General features: G+C 48.6%; 2 protein-coding genes across 8 annotated transcripts in view; both read left to right on the forward strand.

Annotated features, from left to right (window-relative positions):
* The window catches only part of PIGW (phosphatidylinositol glycan anchor biosynthesis class W), a 39,817-nt gene extending 37,175 nt beyond the window's left edge, over nucleotides 1-2,642 (forward strand). Inside the window, exon 2 of the mRNA XM_004590951.3 lies at nucleotides 722-2,642. Coding sequence (XP_004591008.2) covers nucleotides 740-2,254 — 1,515 coding nt within the window. The 5' untranslated portion in view covers nucleotides 722-739 and the 3' untranslated portion in view covers nucleotides 2,255-2,642. The remainder of the gene's footprint in view (nucleotides 1-721) is intronic.
* Nucleotides 2,643-11,904: 9,262 nt separating this feature from the next.
* GGNBP2 (gametogenetin binding protein 2) overlaps nucleotides 11,905-15,668 on the forward strand; it is a 40,113-nt gene continuing 36,349 nt past the window's right edge. Inside the window, exons 1-2 of one of the 7 annotated variants that reach the window (XM_058675452.1) lie at nucleotides 11,905-12,149; nucleotides 13,609-13,840. In XM_058675452.1, coding sequence (XP_058531435.1) covers nucleotides 13,748-13,840 — 93 coding nt within the window. In that variant the 5' untranslated portion in view covers nucleotides 11,905-12,149; nucleotides 13,609-13,747. Of the gene's footprint in view, nucleotides 12,150-12,834; nucleotides 13,016-13,608; nucleotides 13,841-15,668 lie in introns of those variants that run through there. The other 6 variants (XM_058675454.1, XM_058675450.1, XM_058675451.1 and 3 more) reach the window with 6 other exon arrangements.

The raw sequence follows: 15,668 nt of genomic DNA on the forward strand, positions 1-15,668 counted from the left end.
TTCAGCCCGGGTGCTTGTGGTCATTTGGGGAGAGAACCAGCACGTGGAGGATTCCTGTCTGCCGCTCTATGTAACTCTGCCGGTCAGATAAATCTTTGAAAAAAGAAAAGAAAAGCAGTTACACTAGTATGTACTGTTATGCTTCCATTTTATGTACCTGTATCTTAGCCAGAAAAATGTGGCTGGTTGAAAACCAGGAAAGGAGTAACCTGAGATTCGGGTCACTGAATGACTTGGAATTTGTACCAGACTCGTCTAGCAGACCCCAAAGTGCCAATGCACCCGCCTTTCTCCTCCTGCCTGCCATTTAATTGAAAGGCATGGTGCAGGCTATTTTCATAGCCGATCTTCACAGCATTTAGTACTATGCTGTGTAACAGCAGTCCCTGTCTGGTGCCATTCTCAAGTTTACATTTTAAAGTCATCTTTGTGTTTCTACCCTATGTGGACTATACCTGAAGCTTTCTAAACAACAGCAGTCTGGTAGTGTTAGTGTGACGTGCCTCTCCTAAGGCATCAGTGTTAAAAGTTCATCCCACAAGCCTTGGAAGGAGGAACAACAGGTCGCAGCTTCTGCTCATGATGTGAGATCATTAGGGTGTAAAGTTCTGCTCTGGAACCTTAGGGATGATGGTACAGTCGTCAGGTGTGTAAATATGCCAGTTCCACTCAAGTGTGGCTTTCCCCCAGTTCATTCCTTTGCTCTTGTTTTTTACAGGAGGAAAAAAAAAAATAAAACATGTCTCAAAAGCAGATGAAGGAGGCCTTTGTGAGTAACCACAATGGAACCAGCGTGCTGGAAATCACCCAGGGCTTGTGCTATCCGGCGCTCTGCATCCTGTGCAGGGGGCTCCTCGTCGTTTTCTTGCAGCTCGTGGGTTCTCCTTCAGATACCCGGAGCATGCGATTCTTCATTGACTTTGTCAGCTTCGTAGTTCCTATGGTGGCCACTTTAACTGTTTTGTCTGACTTTATCGTCCTTGAGAATCTCACTGTAATTCTCCTTGGGGCAGGGCTGTTCTATCAAATATACTGGAAAAGGACTTGCTATCCCAGATTACCTGTCCAGAAAATTCTTGAGAAATTCTTGAAAATTAGCCTAGAATCAGAATACATTCCGGCCGTGTCTTGTTTCCGTGTAGTTAACAGTGTCTTTACTGCCATTGCCATTTTGGCTGTGGACTTCCCACTTTTTCCTAGAAGGTTTGCTAAAGCTGAGCTCTATGGGACAGGAGCAATGGATTATGGAGTGGGCGCCTTTGTTTTCGGAACTGCAATTGTTTGTCCAGAGGTCAGAAAGAGAAAATATTTGGATGGGTCCAGATTTTACTATTTTACAAAGTCCTTGTACTCTGTTTGGCCATTACTCTTACTTGGAATGGGACGGTTAGTCATTATAAAATCCATAGGCTATCAGGAACATGTAACTGAGTATGGAGTTCACTGGAACTTTTTCTTTACCTTAATTGTCGTGAAAGTGTTAACATCATTGCTTTTGATTGTTTTCCCTCTAAATAAGTCCTGGTTTGCAGCCATTAGCACTATTGTATTGTATCAACTAGCCCTTGACTTTACTCCACTGAAGAGGTTAATTCTATATGGCACTGATGGCAATGGCTCAAGAGTTGGTTTATTTAATGCCAACCGGGAAGGAATAATCTCTACCTTGGGATATGTGGCGATCCACATGGCTGGCGTGCAGACGGGGTTGTTTGTGCTAAAACGCAGATCAGATACCAAATATTGGATAAAAACAGGATGTTGTCTTCTTCTGGCAGCCATTAGCCTATTTGTGTCTCTTCACATCGTTCAAGTAAGCATAGAACCAGTGTCTAGAAGAATGGCCAATTTAGCTTTTTGTATTTGGATAGTTGCTTCTAGCTTGATCCTTCTTGGTTGTTTATTACTAGGTGATATGATTTTGAGTTTTGCAAAATTTCTAATGAAAGCAGCTCTGGTACCCTGTTCTTGGGAACTTACCCAATCACCGGCTACAAGTAAGAAGCATGCAAGGTCTCTAGTCCCTGAAGCTGATAGAAAAGAACCCAGTTTTTGTTTAATCACAGCTCTGAACAAAAACCAGCTGACTTTTTTCTTGCTCTCAAATGTAACCACTGGCCTGGTCAATCTGACAGTAGACACGTTACACAGCAGTACTTTGGGGGCTTTATTTGTTCTTACCTTCTATATGTTCATCAACTGTTTAATTATATACATACTTTATTTGCAAGATAAGACTATTAAGTTCTGGTGAGCAACAGGATGTATGCTAATTTGAGCAGTATTTTATTCGGAAAGAATAAATGAAAAGGTGCTTTGGAACCCAATCTCAACAATTTTATTATATAGAGTGTCAGGCCTTTAACTTCAGTGAGGCTGAATATTTTAATATATGTCCACAGTGCATAAACCAAATCAATAAAAAGAAACGTAACCTTGTGATTTATTGTGATTTATTATGATTTATTAAACAGTTACAATTTGGAAGATTGGAGAGTGGAAAGAAGGAATTTTAGTTTCTATCTTAATATTACCTTTTGCCACTTCGTATATTTTCACTGTATTTTACAATGTTTATATTAAATGAAATGTTTGTATTTATTTCAGTGTGAACTGTAGATTGTCAATATTTCTTTGCAGCTCTATTTTAATCTTAATAAAACCTGTGAATAAGAAAGAAGTGTTTAAAATCAAATATTTAACATTCTATGAAGTCAGAAAACAGCATAAACTGGATTGTATAATGTGGTTCACACACAATACAATGTTTCACTTTAGGACTAATTACAAATTTTTGGTATAGTTTGTTTAGGGATACAATGAGAAAGTTTGCCTGCATTGGATAGCTACTTTCCTGCTATCTTAGAGCTTGCAATGTGGCAGGGAAAGCAGACAATAAACAACTATTACAAACCTTAATCATAAGGTTGTAGAGTGTCTAATCAACTCACCTAGTCAGAAGTCAAAGTGTTGCCACTGATGAAGCCAGGAGCTTCCTGCTGGTCTCCCACACTGCTGCAGGATCCCCCAAGGCTTTGGGCTGTCCTCTACTATTGTCTGAGGCTGCAAGCAGAAAGCTGGATGGGAAGTAGAGCCACCGGGATTAGAACTAGTGCCAATATGGGATCCTGGCGTGTTCAAGGTAAGGATTTAGCCATTGAGCCATCACGCTGGGCCCTATTTGGCAGGTTATTAAGCCATTTGTACTTGCAACACTAGCACTGGGCTGTCAGCATACTGGTTTGAGTCCTATTGATTCTACTTGTCATTTTTCACTAATGCACCTGAGAAAGTACATGGACCCCATCATCCGCGTGGGAAACCCAGCTGTAGTCTAGTCTACCCCCCAGATGGAAGATTTCTCTTTTTCAAGTTAAATAAATTATTATTTAATTTACTTGAAAGTCAGAATTGGTGAGAGAGGAAAAGAGATTGTCCATCTGCTGGTTTATTCCCCAAATGACCATAATTGCCAGACCCGGGCTGGTTCAAAACTTGGAGCCAAGAGCTGCTTCCAGGTCCCCACATGGGTAAAGGGTCCCAAGGATTTGGGCCATCTTTCACTGTTTTCTCAGGCCACTCACGTAGAGCTGGATCTTCTGATGTTTCTGTGAAACAGCTGAGACAAACCAGTACCTAGGGCATACTGGACCACATATGGAGAATTATCCTAAGCCACCATGCCAATCCCAAGTAGGTAAATCTTTATATATTTTTTTAGTTCTGTTTTCCAGTAGAAATCCAGTTACTAAAGAAATGGCCATGGGTCAGAGTGTTTAGATTATTTTGGTGGGACTGGTGCTGTGGCATAGTGAGTAAAGCCCCCCATTTTTTAAGATTTATTTTTATTGGAAAGGCGAATATATAGAGAGGAGGAGAGACAGGAAGATCTTCTGTCTGATGATTCACTCCCCAAGTGAGTGCAATGGCTGGTGCTGCGCTGATCCAAAGCCAGGAGCCAGGAGTCTCCCACGCGAGGGCAGGGTCCCAAGGCTTTGGGCCGTCCTCAACTGCTTTCCCAGGCCACAAGCAGGGAGTTGGATGGGAAGAAGGGCCACCGGGATTAGAACCAGCAACCATATGGGATCCCAGCATGTTCAAGATGAGGACTTTAACCACTACGCCATCACGCTGGGCCCGGGTAAAGCCTCTTAATCTGGAATCCCATATGAGCACCGGTTTCAGTCCCAGCTGCTCCTCCCACTGTCGGCTCATAAAAAAATAGAAATCCTAATATATCTCCAGGTAACTGTGGCAATTTAATATCCTGTGGGGCCAGTGCAATAGCTCAGCAAGCTAATCCTCTGCCTACAGCATTGACTTCCCATATGGATCTTGGTTTGAGTCTCTGCTGATTCATGCTTATAGCCTGTGAAAGCAGTGGAAGATGATTTAAGTCCTTGGGCCCCTGTGCCCTCATGGTAGAACCAAAAGAAGCTTCTGGCTCCTGGCTTCAGATCAGCCCAATTCTGGCCATTACAATCATTTGGGGAGTGAAGCAGCAGATTGAAGATTTCTTCTTCTTTCTCTATAAATCTGCCTCTCAAATAAAATAAAAAACAAATTTATTTTAAAAAATGCTGTTGGTTTTACTACTACATAAAACAATCCTAATACTTTTCTTTGTACCCATTGAATTTTTTTTTTTAATTGGAAAGTCAGATATACAGAGAGAAAGACCTTCCATCCACTGATTTGCTCCCCAAGTGGCCACAACATCCAGAGCTGAGCCAATTTGAAGCCAAGAGCCTGAAGCATCCTCCAGGTCTCCCACATGGGTTCAGGGTCCCAAGGCCTTGGGGCTATGCTTGATTGCCAGGCCACAAGCAGGGAACTGGACAGGAAGCAGGGCTGCTGAGATACAAACCAGCACACAAATGGGATCCCAACGTATGCAAGGCTGCCATGCTGGGCATGTACCCATCAATTTTGTTTTTGTTTTTTTTTTTAAATATTTAATTATTTTTGATGATTTTGACATAGTTGATTAGGATAAAAATGGTCAAGGGCTACAGGAATTTCCACATTCTCTTTTTCCTTCTTGCAACTGGCACAAGAGGGGGAGATTGGGGAGAAGCCACTCCCAGTCTCCCTACCACCTCCATATCCTGGGATGGAGGACAGCTACCCAATGCCATCCCAGTGTCCCCGAAGTGGGGCATTCTTTGAGGGTCCTGCTCAAGAGGTTTTGATAGGGCCCAGCACAGTGGCCTAGCAGTTAAAGTCCTCGCCTTGCATGTGCAGGTATCCAATATGGATGCTGGTTCTAACCCATGCAGCCCCGCTTCCCATTAAGCTCTCTGCTTGTGGCCTGAGAAAGCAGTCAAGGATGGCCCAAAGCCTTGGGACCCTGCACCTGCATGGGAGACCCAGAGGAGGTTTCTGCCTCTGGCTTTGGATTGGCTTTGCTCCTGTCATTGTGGTCGCTTGGGGAGTGAATCATCAGATGGAAGATCTTTTTCTCTGTGTATCTGACTTTCCAATAAAAATAAATAAATCTTTTTTTTTTTTTACACAGGTTTTTGATAGTTCAAGAGTTTGGAATTACTGCTGATGTCACCACTCCAAGCATGATGAAATCTCTCCCAAATCCACTGGTTGTCCATAGCTCACCTTAGAGTCTCCGTTTGCTCCGATATTCACTGTCAACACTTGGCTGCAGTAGTTGATCAATTTGTTCTGTCCTCTGTTATTGTACCAAGTGTCTTCTGCAGACACCAATGTACTGCCATATCCTCCCTATGCACCTGGATATGCTGTCCACTGCTCCATCTAAGCCCAGCTCTGACACATGCACTTCACGGTCAGACCATGGAACCTGCAATTCTCTCCTTGATTGGAGTTCTCACTCCAGCAATTCAGTTGAGGGGATCCTCACAAAAACTTCATCTGAGGTGATTCCAGACTTTATTCTTTTGTGTGCTTGCCAGTACAGGTCTGGCACAGTCCGTCACACACTGGTGGTTGCCATTGCTGGATCAGTTCTGTCTCCAGCCCTGTCTTCTGTGCAAATTAATGAGTGTTGGAGCCCAGCTCAATCCTGCCCACCGCATACTCGGCCCTCATGTAAACCAATGGGAGCTACAGTTTAAATCAGAGCTGAATTGGTTCCTGTGCTGGCCAGTATTTAGGGCAGACTGGTCCAGTGTATCCCACATTCTATTCATACATGTCAATACACATTGCAGCCTAGTTCAACCCAACCAGCCCCACTATCCAGCCCATATGCCTGCTGGCAGGTACCACTCTCTATCTGGCCATACCTGCTCCAGTCCTGGTTCTCATGCTCACCAGTCGAAGTGGCAACCCAAGAGGGAGGAGCCCACTATTTCCCTACTGGGTCCACTCCCACATCATGCACTCTCCAGGTGGTTCTGCAGTTTAACTTGACAGAATTGCCCCCCAAGTCAGCCTATGCCAGCTGATGCCATGGCAAAGCCCAACCAACCTACATTCACTCTGACTTGTCCATGCACCAGTAGGAACAGTCAACCCAGCCTGCCTTCCTCCCAATTCAACTCACATGCAGGCCAACAGATGTTATAGCCCTGCCTGGTCTGGTCTGTTCCTAATCCCAGCTCTCAAACTAATCAGTGGGAGTCGTGTCCAGCAGAGGAGCCCCATGCAGCCCCCCTGCCAGGTTCACCTCCTCCCCCCGGGTCTTACGTGTGCTGGTTGGGTGCTGCAGCCCTGTCTGGCATGGCCCACCTCACCTCAGCATTTGCCAGCGGGTGCTATATCCTGGCCCAGCCTGTTCCACCCCAATTCCAGCTCACTATGGTGGGGGATACAGCCTAGTTCAGCCCAGCCGTCCCCCAGCCCTGGCACTCATGTGAACTGGCTTGTGCTGCAGCCTGACCCAGCCTGACCCAGACTCTGTTCTGATGCTCAGATTCACTAGTGCATGATATGAACTGGCCTGGCCTGGTTTGCCCCAGACCTATGCCAAATGTATGCCGGTGAGTATCATTACCTGGCCTGGTCTGGGCTGCTCTCTTTTTTGGTTCTTGCACTTACCTGCAGGGACTGTGTCTCAATAGAGGAGACCCCCAAACTCCTCCATCAGAATCTCTCCCAATGCCAGATCTTGCACACACTGGTGGGTCCACAGGCCAGACCTACTTAGTCTACCTCCTGTCCTAGCCATAACAGTAGCCTTTCCTGACTGGCCCTCACCCATTCTGGTTCTTACTGTTGGGTGCTAAGCCCAGCTAATCTTGGCCCACACCCAGACAGCTCATACAAGGTTCAGCAGGGGAAAGAGACCTAGACCAGCCTGTCTTATACCTACCCTGGTTCTCACAAGCACAAGTGGCTGCTGGAATCTAGCCAAGTCTGGCACATTCCAGACCCAGTTCACACTTGTGCCAAGGGAAACTGCAGCCATGTCCAGATGAGATCGCATCCCCCACTGTGGCCCCGGGACACACCAGTGGGAAGCACAACCCAGCCAGGATGTCCCCTTAGCTCCCCCAACCAGGCTTGTTCCCAGCCACAAGATCTCGCATGACCCAGTGGTTCCTCTGACCCAGCTTGGCATAGTCCCTCACCTTTGTTGGCTTTTGCCTTTGGATGCTGGGGCCTGGTCTGATCTGGCCAGCCCCAAGTCCCAACTCTCACTGGCGGGTGCCAACACCTGGCCCTACTCAGTCTGCTCCCATCCCTGGCTCATACAAACTGGCAAGCGTGAGAGCTTAGTCCAGAATGACCTGTGCTCCAGCCTTGTTTCTACATTTGTCAGTGAGCTGAGGTTTGCTTGGCTGTACCCAGTTTGCTCTCTTCCAAGACCAACCCACACACTTGCCAATGGATGCAGCTACCTTGCGCAGCTTGCCTGACCCCCAGGCCTGGACCATGTACTCACCAGGGGAGCTATGACCCCATAGGAGAACGCTCCAGGTTCCCCCACTCGGCCCACTCCTAGACCCAGATCTCACACATGCCAGTGGGTGTTAGGCCTGCCCCTTCATCCTGGCCTTCGTACAGACAGATGAATGTTGTGGCTTGGCCCACCTCATACCCTGTTTCAGGATGCACATGTGGGTGCTGCAGCCTGGACCTGGCTAGCCTTTCTCTGTCCCAGTATCTGTGAGTGTTAGTGGGTTCCATGGTCACACCTAGCTCAGCCCATCACTACCCCAACTCTTAAGTTAAACAGGGGATTTGTATTTCCATGGGGTTGATTGATCTTTTCCAAGATTTATTTAATTGGAAAGGCAGATTTACAGAGAGAAGGAGAGATACAGAGATCTTCCATCCACTGATTTCCTCCCTAAGTGGCCATAATCAGGAGCCAGGAGCCTTTTCTGGGTCTCCCACACAGGTGCAGGGTTCCAAGGTTTTGGACCATTCTCCACTGCTTTCCCAGGCCACAAGCAGGGAGCTGGATGGGAAGCAGGGCTGATAGGATTAGAACTGCTATCTATATGGGATGCCGGCCCTTGCAAGGCAAGGACTTCAGCCACAAGGCTACCGCACTGGGCCCCATACCCATAGATTTTTAAGGGCAGAAAAGAAAGTGGTGATTGAGTTTAGGAAGGTTGTGAAGTAGGACTTTAGCCCATATATGATCTTAAGAAAGTGACTCACTCTTGGGGGGGGTATAGCTCAGGGGTAGAGCATTTGACTGCAGATCAAGAAAGTGACTCACTCATAGTTTTTTTTTAAATTTTATAGTTAGAAACTCAGGATTACCTACCACAAGTGTCAGAAGACAGTCAGTTTTATTTTTATTGAGCATTATGATCAATTGGTTATATGAACCACACAGAAACAATTTGCTCCCTACGAGCTTACCTTGGCTCTGTGAGAATAAAAATCCATTCTGTTTCTTTTAAATGGAGGTGGCATGAAGAATTACATATCATATAAGCCTGACTTTTCTGGGCCTTACGAAGAAAAAGTGGTATTTCTGATGATAATTTTTCATAGTTTAAAAGTTAATATTTTAAGAGTTAATATTTTTCACTTGAAAGGAAGACCTTGAGAGAGAGAGCATGCCCTTCCATCTGTTGGTTCACCCTCCAAATGGCTGCAATGGCCAGGGCTGGGCCAGGCAGGAGCCAGGAGCCAGGAGTTTCATCTGGGGCTTCCAACATCAATGCAAGTGCCCAAGCACTTCAGCCTTCCTTCACTACTCTCCTAGGAGCATTAGCAGGGAGCAAATTAGAAGAGGAGTAACTGGGGGCCCAGAGTGGTAGCCTAGTGACTAAAGTCCTCACGTTACATGCACCAGTATCCCATATGGGCACTGACTCTAATCCCAGCAGCCCCACTTCCCATCTAGCTCTCTGAGGCCTGGGAAAGCAGTCGAGGATGGCCCAAAGTCTTGGGATCCTGCACCCGCATGGAGACCTGGAAGAGGTTCCTGGCTCCTAACTTTGGATTGGCTCAACTCTGTCCGTTGCAGTCACTTTTGGGAATAAACCAGTGAATGGAAGATCTTCCTCTCTGTCCCTCCTCCTCTGTAAAATACACTTTCCAATAAAAATAAATAAATCTTTGGCCCGGTGGCGTGGCCTAGTGGCTAAAGTCCTTGCCTTGAACGCCCCGGGATCCCCTATGGGAGCCGGTTCTAATCCTGGCAGCTCCACTTCCCATCCAGCTCCCTGCTTGTGGCCTGGGAAAGCAGTCGAGGCCGGCCCAAAGCTTTGGGACACTGCACCCGTGTGGGAGACCTGGAAGAGGTTCCAGGTTCCCGGCTTCAGATCAGCGCGCACACCAGCCGTTGCGGCTCACTTGGGGTGTGAAACATCGGACGGAAAATCTTCCTCTCTGTCTCTCCTCAGCTCTGTATATCCGGCTTTCCAATAATAATTAATCTTTAAAAAATAAATAAATAAATAAATAAATAAAAATCTTTTTTAAAAAGCACTCTAAAATCTAGCAGGATGAAAAGCTTCTGAAAATTATTATTATTATTATTATTTTAAAGATTTATTCATTTTATTACAGTCAGATATACACAGAGGAGGAGAGACAGAGAGGAAGACCTTCCGTCCGATGATTCACTCCCCAAGTGAGCCGCAATGGGCCGATGCGTGCTGATCCGAAGCCGGGAACCTGGAACCTCTTCCGGGTCTCCCACACGGTGCAGTATCCCAATGCATTGGGCCGTCCTCGACTGCTTTCCCAGGCCACAAGCAGGGAGCTGGATGGGAAGTGGAGCTGCCGGGATTAGAACCGGCGCCCATATGGGATCCCGGGGTTTTCAAGGCGAGGACTTTAGCTGCTAGGCCACGCCACCGGGTCCTATTATTATTATTTTTAAGGAGTTATTTTATTTATTACATAGTCAGATATACAGAGAGGAGGACAGATAGAGAGGAAGATCTTCCGTCCTATGATTCACTCCCCGAGTGACCACAATGGCCGGTGCTGCACCGATCTGAAGCCAGCAGCCAGGAGTTTCCACCCAGTCTCCCTCATGGGTGCAGGGTCCCAAGGCTTTGGGCCATTTTTGACTGCTTTCCCAGGCCACAAGCAGTTAGCCGGATGGGAAGTGTTGCTGCTGGGATTAGAACCGTTGCCCATATGGGATCCCAGCGTGTTCAAAGTGAGGAGTTTCGCCACCTGGCCATGGTGCTGGGCCCTTGAAGATTATTTTTTAGTGCAGTAATTTTTTAAACATTTCCACTTTATAGTACTGATTTTTTAAAGATCTATTTTATTTTTATTGGAAAGGTAGATATACAGAGAGGAGGAGAGACAGAGAGGAAGGTCTTCTGTCCAATGATTCTCTCCCCAAGCAGCTGCAGTGGTCAGAGCTGAGCTGTTCTGAAGCCAGAAGCCCGGAGCCTTTTCCAGGTCCCCCACACAAGTGTAGGGTCCCAAGGCTTCGGACCATCCTTTTTGTTTTTTTAAGATTTATTTATTTTTATTGGAAAGGCGGATATACAGAGAGGAGGAAAGACAAAGAGGAAGATCTTTGGTCCAATGGTTTACTCCCCAAGTGGCCGCAGTGGTTGGGGCTGAGCCAATTCGAAGTCCGAAGCCAGGAGCTCTACTGGGTCTCCCACATGGGTGCAGGGTCCCAAAGCTTTGGGCCATCCTTGCTGCTTTCCCAGGCCACAAGCAGGGAGGTAGATGGGGAAGCGGGGCTGCTGGGATTAGAACCAGTGCCCCTATGGGATCCTGGTGCGGGCAAGGCAAAGATTTTAGCTTCTAGGCCACCAGGCTGGGCCCTACAGTACTGATTTTTATCATAACTGTAGCACTCATGCTACCTCCCTCAGAAAGAGAAATATAATTAACAAACCCTTCTCTTTTTAGCCTTACAGTATCTATTCCCTGGATGTCTACACTTGTGCCGCATTTCTTAAGACATCTGAAAGTGTGCTCAGGGTCTAAAAGAAAACCAAGCAGGGAGAGCAAGCTCAGGTGGCTCAAGATTGTTGCAGTTTCATTTTATTGTATCCTGACATCTGGCTTGGACTGCCTTTGCAGTCCTCTAGATAAACACAACCTTCTTTGCCATTACTTTGGCATGTATTCAGTCATAAAAGTAGCACATATTCTGATCATCTGGGCCTTATCCTTCTCCATGTTCCTTACCAAACCTAATACAAAGTTTCAAAGGTTTCAGGACAGTAACCAGCTCTCCTACCATTGTCACAGGAGCATCTCTGGATTGCAGAACCATTGCTGCCTCTTTTCTTGAGAAGCTTTGCAGGAGACACAAGGTTCTCTAGAAGCCATCAATACTTTGATCAGGTGTTCCCCCGTGTCAGGTGCTGCATGCCCGTCCCATGGGCTCACCACCCCGCTGTTCTGCCATCCTACCATGGCCCAGAGGCATCCATCCTGACTGGGTAATCACAGCTCTGGGACTGAACAATGCTTCTTCCGAGCTTTATTATGTCACCTGCTCAACAGTGACCACACAATGTCCTCGGTCAACATGGCTACAATGGCACTCTGGGGTTTTCTGCTGTTGAATTTCTAAGCTTTCCTGTGATGATCAAAACACTTTTTCCAAGGTCAGTGTCACAGCCCTGGCCCACTCTACCAGGAAACATTGCTCCGCTGTTAAGATCAATCAATTCCAAGAGCAGTAAATGGATTTATCTTTAAAATCCTCAAGACGTACATGGGCAGAACTCTTCTCGGCAACCATTTTGGCTTTACAGCGGGCCTCTGAAGCCTTCGAGGTAAGTCCTGCGCACCTAGCAGAGGACAGCCTTTACAGCCGCTCTGTCTCTCGGGAGATGGCAAGGGGGAAGGCCTTTGGCCTGCAGCAGGACTTTATCAAGTTAATATTAACCAAACCCCCAGAAGCTCCTCTGGCTAGGATATAGGATCCACTTTCCCATTCACCTCTTACATTGTCTGTGCCCTTGGAGGGATTGCAACGTCCACGACTAACAGAATTATTCAGGGGGTCCAGCTGCTGGGGCGTGACACGCTTCCACGTTCCTTGTCATGCATCAGTCCTCCAGCCGGGGAAGGCAGATTAACAGGCCTCCAGTCTTGGACAACAAGGCGCGAGCCTGCCTCTTACCCCTCTTACCCCTCGGTGCGGCCTCCGGTTCTCCCAGGCCTCAGCTGCCTATCACTTACCCCAGTCCTGCTTGGGGGACGACCCTCAGTCAGCTCGGCTCCCCTCGCCCATCGCTGGAGCGATGGTTCCCAGCCCCTGGAGCAGGAGCAGCCGCCCGGGGAGGGGAGGTTTCGCTGAGGCAGCCCTATTTCGGATTAATTGGGAGTGGCGGTGGGGGGCAGTCCCCAGAACCTAGAGCGTGGCCACTCGGCCGGCCCCGAGGATGTCCAGGGCCCAGTCTCGCGAGAGGAGGCGGGGCCCGGCCGGCGTTCTCAACCTCCCCGTCCTCCCTTCCCTCCTCCCTCCCTCCCCCACGCCCCGTGGCGCGAGCGGCTGAGCCTGGAGAGGAAACGGCATTCGGAGCCGCGCTCCCGCCCAGGCCGGCCCTGACGCGGGCCTCGTCAGCCGGTAACGGGGAGCAGAAGTGGGGGTCAGGGAGGCGACCACGAAAAACGGTGAAGGTCAGAACCTAGCAGGGTGAGGAAAGGGTCTGAGCCTTCCCACCCCACCACCCTACAGCCCTCCTCCAGGGGACTCCGCAGAACTGAGGCGGGGTCGACCCCTCCCAGGGGCGGGGTCGCGCTGGGCAACTGCAGCCCTGGGGACTGCCTGGGCGGGGCGCGCCGAGGAAGCAGAGGTGGAGAGGGAGTGGAGAAGGGGGTCAGCTAGCTGTGGGGCTGGAGGGTGCCTCGGCGGCGGCGGGAAGCGGGCGGGCGGCGGGCCGGAGTGGAGGTGCGAGTGGGTGGGGGGTCCCCGGGGCTGGGCGTGGGGATGCCTCCCCCTCCCCGACCTTCTTCCGACCCGGGACCACGCTGGGTCCTTCCGCCTCTCCTTTGGACCCTGACTGGAGAGGCCGGCGGACCGGGGTGGGGGTGGGAGAGGGACAGGCGAGGGGGGCGGTCCCGGTTCTGCCCGGCGCGGATTGGCTGTGCGCGTGTAGAATCGGGTGATGGGAAACGCAGCCCGGCTCTCCCGTCCCCTCCGGCTCGGCTCCTTCCCCCCCCTCCTCCCCGTGGCGAATGTGCTGCGCGGCGGCGGGCGCTGACGCTCGCGGGGTTTGGCTGTTGCAGGCTGGAGCTGGGAGGAGGAGGAGGAGGCGGCGGCAGCAGGAGCAGCAGCTGGATCCCCAGCAGCAGCAGCAGCGGCGGCGGCGGCAGCTGGGAGGAGGAGGAGGCGGTGGTGACGGTGGCAACGGCAACGTCGGGGACGATGGCGCGACTGGTGGCAGTGTGCAGGGACGCGGAGGAGGAGTTCCCGTTCGAGAGGAGGCAGATTCCCCTCTACATAGACGACACCCTCACGGTGAGCGCGGGCCGGGCCGCTCCCCTGGCAGCTGTTTCCCCTCCTCCCCCCTCCCCCAGGCCGAGCGCTCGCTGCGCGCCGGAGAGTGTGTTGCAACTCCTAGGCGAGGCCTGCTCTCTGGCGAGGCCCCACGAACACGCCTTTGCAGTGGGGTTAGCTCGGTAACCTCTGCCGGCCCCGATCTTCAGACGCCCCTCTCTGCTCGGGTCTCTGTTCCTTAACAGACCCTCCTCTTGCTCGTCCTCCTCCTCTACCATGTCCTTGCCGCTTAGGAGACGCTGCTTCGGTTGGAGCACGCGCCTCGGAGAGGGCTGGAAGGCTCTGTTTAGGGCCTAACCCGTACCGGAGCCACCTCCCCTCCAGGAGGCTCGAGTGCCTGGAAATGTCGCAGCCGCCCCGCTGCCCGAGTGTTTGCAGGGTTAATACTAAGGCTCTCGCTGTAGGCTTGTGCCTCGGCAGGGCACTGTGACATGCACGGTAAAGATTCCACTGAAGTGATGGGCGTGCGTTGTCAGTAGGCTCGGCGTCGCTGCCTGGGTACATTGAAACTCTTGAAATGCTTGTGTTGCTAGGCCATGACTCTTAAAAATGGGCCTCCGTGGCACGAGTTATATTCTGGGTGATGGGGGGGTCTTGGTGGAGAGTTGGTGGCGGCACAATATGACATTTCCTTGAAAAGGAAATGGCAGAAATTTGAATTGAATCTGAACAGGAAATGAGTGTAGTTGCTTGCCACTCTTCAGAAATGAGACGATCCTTTTCTGAAGACTTTCTGGAATCTGTATTTTGATGTTCCGAAGCTTTGGAGCATGCATCTGCCTGTTTCGATAAGGTGTAGCTATGTGCATATCTTATCACCTTTGAATTTTTTTTTTTTTTTTTTTTTGCAATTTCAAGGCTGCAGAGCAGTTTTGTTACTACATTGTCTGCAGATACCTACTGAGGTCCCCCCCCCAAATTTAATATAAAATGCAAGTCATTGTGGAGATACCAGTCTATGGCTTTCTACTTGCCAGTCTCAATTAAGACTTAATTGAGCTGCAGCACTTTATTTAAAAACTGCAAGGGCTATTGAATGGCTTAATTCGTTAGAACTTTTCAGGTGAAGGCATCCACAATTATCCTAGTCCTAGTGCATGTTTTTCTTCGTAGGCTGACATAAAGTAAGTAGAATTTATATTATTGCCTTAGAAATTACGTGTATGCTCTGGTTATAATTTCTATACATTTTGCACTGCAAGCCTAATGGGCTTATATTTTAAGTAGTTTTTTTTTAAAACCCGGATCAAATTCTGTGTCTCATGTTGCGCTTGTATGGGAGGACATTCATTGATTGTTGTTGTTACTGATTTTTTTCCTTTGTTCTGCCCCTTCCAACATAAACATTTTTCTAAAGGGTATAGATTAATGTGGACCTTTTATGTTTACTGTCCCAGAACGGCCTTTTGTTTTTACACCTGAGTTTGGATATAATGTTTCTCTTGAGTGTAAAGTATCAGTATAAAAAACACACTAACATAAATGTGAGTACTGAAACATTTTTCAAGACTTTATTGATTCTCTTCCCCATCTTCATCTTTAATGTGACTGTAGCACATTAGTATCTCTTTGAGTCATTAACACTTCAATATGGCTGACTTTTGGGTGCTCTTATACCCTGTTCTTACCACGGTGCTGTGACTTTCCAAAATTTCCCACACAGATGTAGCCTTGCACTGTGTCTGGTGGTTGAATTTTGCATATACTGTTTTATGTACTGGGGACCTAGGCAAATAAAATGTCAGTTAATTTAATTGTCTCCAACTAACAGTTCACTTGAGTAAAAATA

This window comes from Ochotona princeps, chromosome 17 (assembly GCF_030435755.1).
Source record: "Ochotona princeps isolate mOchPri1 chromosome 17, mOchPri1.hap1, whole genome shotgun sequence".
Lineage (NCBI taxonomy): Eukaryota > Metazoa > Chordata > Mammalia > Lagomorpha > Ochotonidae > Ochotona > Ochotona princeps.